Source organism: Babylonia areolata, chromosome 15, assembly GCF_041734735.1.
Source record: "Babylonia areolata isolate BAREFJ2019XMU chromosome 15, ASM4173473v1, whole genome shotgun sequence".
Classification (NCBI taxonomy): domain Eukaryota; kingdom Metazoa; phylum Mollusca; class Gastropoda; order Neogastropoda; family Buccinidae; genus Babylonia; species Babylonia areolata.
The window spans coordinates 1,362,648-1,367,647 of record NC_134890.1 but is presented as its reverse complement, the minus strand read 5'-3'; the positions used below and the strand labels follow the sequence as shown (position 1 = coordinate 1,367,647).

General features: G+C 43.7%; 1 protein-coding gene across 6 annotated transcripts in view; it reads right to left on the bottom strand.

Moving 5' to 3' along the window:
* The window catches only part of LOC143290357 (stAR-related lipid transfer protein 3-like), a 70,303-nt gene that overhangs the window by 8,743 nt on the left and 56,560 nt on the right, over positions 1-5,000 (bottom strand). For 5 of the 6 annotated variants that reach the window (XM_076599723.1, XM_076599721.1, XM_076599724.1 and 2 more), the window contains one exon: positions 4,674-4,771. In XM_076599723.1, coding sequence (XP_076455838.1) covers positions 4,674-4,771 — 98 coding nt within the window. The remainder of the gene's footprint in view (positions 1-4,673; positions 4,772-5,000) is intronic. The other variant, XM_076599722.1, reaches the window with a different exon arrangement.

Here is a 5,000-nt window from a genome sequence, read left to right as displayed (position 1 = left end):
TAACCAGACTAATGTACCTGGTTGAATTGAAACAGGGGGGAAAAAGATTAACCAGACTAATGTACCTGGTTGAATTGAAACAGGGGGGGGAAAGATTAACCGGACTAATGTACCTGGTTGAACTGAAACAGGAATGACAAAGATTAACCAGACTAATGTACCTGGTTGAATTGAAACAGGAATGACAAAGATTAACCAGACTAATGTACCTGGTTGAATTGAAACAGGGGTGAAAAAGATTAACCAGACTAATGTACCTGGTTGAATTGAAACAGGGGTGAAAAAGATTAACCAGACTAATGTACCTGGTTGAACTGAAACAGGAATGAAAAAGATTAACCAGACTAATGTACCTGGTTGAATCGAAACAGGGGTGAAAAAGATTAACCAGACTAATGTACCTGGTTGAACTGAAACAGGGGTGAAAATGATTAACCAGACTAATGTACCTGGTTGAATTGAAACAGGAATGACAAAGATTAACCAGACTAATGTACCTGGTTGAATTGAAACAGGAATGACAAAGATTAACCAGACTAATGTACCTGGTTGAATTGAAACAGGGGTGAAAAAGATTAACCAGACTAATGTACCTGGTTGAATTGAAACAGGAATGACAAAGATTAACCAGACTAATGTACCTGGTTGAACTGAAACAGGAATGAAAAAGATTAACCAGACTAATGTACCTGGTTGAACTGAAACAGGAATGACAAAGATTAACCAGACTAATGTACCTGGTTGAATTGAAACAGGAATGACAAAGATTAACCAGACTAATGTACCTGGTTGAATTGAAACAGGAATGACAAAGATTAACCAGACTAATGTACCTGGTTGAATTGAAACAGGGGTGAAAAAGATTAACCAGACTAATGTACCTGGTTGAATTGAAACAGGAATGACAAAGATTAACCAGACTAATGTACCTGGTTGAATTGAAACAGGAATGAAAAAGATTAACCAGACTAATGTACCTGGTTGAATTGAAACAGGGGTGACAAAGATTAACCAGACTAATGTACCTGGTTGAATCGAAACAGGAATGAAAAAGATTAACCAGACTAATGTACCTGGTTGAATTGAAACAGGAATGAAAAAGATTAACCAGACTAATGTACCTGGTTGAATTGAAACAGGGGTGACAAAGATTAACCAGACTAATGTACCTGGTTGAATTGAAACAGGAATGACAAAGATTAACCAGACTAATGTACCTGGTTGAATTGAAACAGGGGTGAAAAAGATTAACCAGACTAATGTACCTGGTTGAATTGAAACAGGGGTGAAAAAGATTAACCAGACTAATGTACCTGGTTGAATTGAAACAGGAATGACAAAGATTAACCAGACTAATGTACCTGGTTGAATTGAAACAGGGGTGAAAAAGATTAACCAGACTAATGTACCTGGTTGAATTGAAACAGGGGTGAAAAAGATTAACCAGACTAATGTACCTGGTTGAATCAAAACAGGGGTGAAAAAGATTAACCAGACTAATGCACCTGGTTGAATTGAAACAGGGGTGAAAAAGATTAACCAGACTAATGTACCTGGTTGAATTGAAACAGGGGTGAAAAAGATTAACCAGACTAATGTACCTGGTTGAATTGAAACAGGGGTGAAAAAGATTAACCAGACTAATGTACCTGGTTGAATTGAAACAGGAATGAAAAAGATTAACCAGACTAATGTACCTGGTTGAATTGAAACAGGGGTGAAAAAGATTAACCAGACTAATGCACCTGGTTGAATTGAAACAGGGGTGAAAAAGATTAACCAGACTAATGCACCTGGTTGAATTGAAACAGGGGTGAAAAAGATTAACCAGACTAATGTACCTGGTTGAACTGAAACAGGAATGACAAAGATTAACCAGACTCATGTACCTGGTTGAATTGAAACAGGGGTGAAAAAGATTAACCAGACTAATGTACCTGGTTGAATTGAAACAGGGGTGAAAAAGATTAACCAGACTAATGTACCTGGTTGAACTGAAACAGGAATGAAAAAGATTAACCAGATTAATGTACCTGGTTGAATTGAAACAGGGGTGAAAAAGATTAACCAGACTAATGTACCTGGTTGAATTGAAACAGGGGTGACAAAGATTAACCAGACTAATGTACCTGGTTGAATTGAAACAGGAATGAAAAAGATTAACCAGACTAATGTACCTGGTTGAACTGAAACAGGAATGAAAAAGATTAACCAGACTAATGTACCTGGTTGAATTGAAACAGGAATGGCAAAGATTAACCAGACTAATGTACCTGGTTGAATTGAAACAGGGGTGACAAAGATTAACCAGACTAATGTACCTGGTTGAATTGAAACAGGAATGGCAAAGATTAACCAGACTAATGTACCTGGTTGAATTGAAACAGGGGTGAAAAAGATTAACCAGACTAATGTACCTGGTTGAAGTGAAACAGGAATGAAAAAGATTAACCAGACTAATGTACCTGGTTGAATTGAAACAGGAATGAAAAAGATTAACCAGACTAATGTACCTGGTTGAATTGAAACAGGGGGGAAAAAGATTAACCAGACTAATGTACCTGGTTGAATTGAAACAGGGGTGACAAAGATTAACCAGACTAATGTACCTGGTTGAATTGAAACCGGGGTGAAAAAGATTAACCAGACTAATGTACCTGGTTGAATTGAAACAGGGGTGACAAAGATTAACCAGACTAATGTACCTGGTTGAATTGAAACAGGGGTGACAAAGATTAACCAGACTAATGTACCTGGTTGAACTGAAACAGGGGTGACAAAGATTAACCAGACTAATGTACCTGGTTGAATTGAAACAGGAATGACAAAGATTAACCAGATTAATGTACCTGGTTGAATTGAAACAGGGGTGACAAAGATTAACCAGACTAATGTACCTGGCCGGTTGAATTGAAAATGTAATAAAAAGGAAAACCACGTCTGATATATCTATGGATAACATGAAAACGGAATGATTGATAAAGGAAATCATCTTCTTTTTTTTTTAGAAATGAATGACAGAGACAGAAGTTGGAACAAATGGGGGAGGGAGGGTTTGGGGTGTGGGTGGGTGGGTTGGTGGAATCTTTATGGAAGGAGAGGGGGTGGGGGTGGGGGGATGTTGGAAGGAGTATAAGGAGCAAGAGGGGGTGGGGGGTGTTGAGTATAAGGAGCAAGAGGGGGTGGAAAACACAGGATTGTTTTGAGGGTGGTATGCGCTTATCATCATCGTAGCAGGCGTTGCACTGTGTTGAGCCGTGCTGTGTGGCATTGTGTTGCGCTGTGATGTATCACACTTTGTGTCAGGACTCTGTGCCGTGCGGGGCCGCTCTCCCCAGGGGGAGACCACACCACCACCCTGCCACCCCACCCGTTTCTTTGTCTGCCAGCAGGTGGGGGTCTTTGTTTTCCAGAGTGGATTTTTCTAACAGAACGTTTCCAGGGACAACCCTTTTGTTGCCCAAAGTTCTTTTACATGCGCACATTACACAAAGGACTTCAGTTTATCGTCTCATCCCAAATGACTAGCATCCAGATCACCACTCTAGCGGCGGGGGGGGGGGGGGGGGGGGGGGAGAGTGAGTGTGGGGGAGAGTGAGTGTGGGATCTGATCCTGTGTGATGAGATGTTCTCGCTTCCTGGGCGGACATATCACCTCTTGACCACCACTTCATTGCACATGACTGCAGGTGCACATTACCACTGCAGGTGAACACCACAGCAGGTGCACATTACCACTGCAGGTGCACATTACCACAGCAGGTGCACATTACCACTGCAGGTGCACATTACCATAGCAGGTGCACATTACCACAGCAGGTGCACATTACCACAGCAGGTGCACATTACCACAGCAGGTGCACACCACAGCAGGTGCACACCACAGCAGGTGCACATCACAGCAGGTGCACATTACCACAGCAGGTGCACATTACCACAGCAGGTGCACACCACAGCAGGTGCACACCACAGCAGGTGCACATTACCACAGCAGGTGCACATTACATCAGATGCACATTACCACAGCAGGTGCACATTACCACAACAGGTGCACACCACAGCAGGTGCACACCACAACAGGTGCACATTACCACAGCAGGTGCACATTACCACAGCAGGTGCACATTACCACAGCAGATGCACACCACAGCAGATGCACACCACAGCAGATGCACACCACAGCAGGTGCACACCACAACAGGTGCACATCACCACAGCAGGTGCACACCACAGCAGATGCACACCACAGCAGGTGCACACCACAGCAGATGCACACCACAGCAGGTGCACACCACAACAGGTGCACATCACCACAACAGGTGCACATCACAGCAGGTGCACACCACAGCAGATGCACACCACAACAGGTGCACATTACCACAGCAGGTGCACACCACAGCAGATGCACACCACAGCAGGTGCACATTACAGCAGGTGCACACCACAGCAGGTGCACACCACAGCAGGTGCACACCACAGCAGGTGCACATCACCACAGCAGGTGCACACCACAGCAGGTGCACATCACAGCAGGTGCACACCACCACAGCAGGTGCACATTTCAGCAGGTGCACAGCAGGTGCAAGGCAGGCGGGCAGGCAGGCATGGAGGAGCAGAAAGGGAGGGGGGTGGGGGGGGCAGGACAGGACAGGACAGGACAAGATCTAGCTAACCAACTCATGCGAGGCCGACTCTTTGGGGCTTGCCTGGTTCTGTGGAATGACCGCCCTGGACTCTGCCCCGGTCTCTGGCCCCTCCTCCGTGTCCGACCCTGACAACAAATGAAATGAAATGAAATTATGGTGCTTAGAGCCTCGCCGACCACTAAGGCCATCTCAAGGCTATCGCCGCGTTAATAACTACTACAAGGATAAAAAAAAACAAAAACAATTAAAACGAGTCACCACTTCAAACTTTCCACTCCAAAGTTTAAAAAAAACTTCCATAGTTTAAAACCTTCAAATCTGGTTTAAAATGTTCACTTCTTTTAAGAAGTCCAT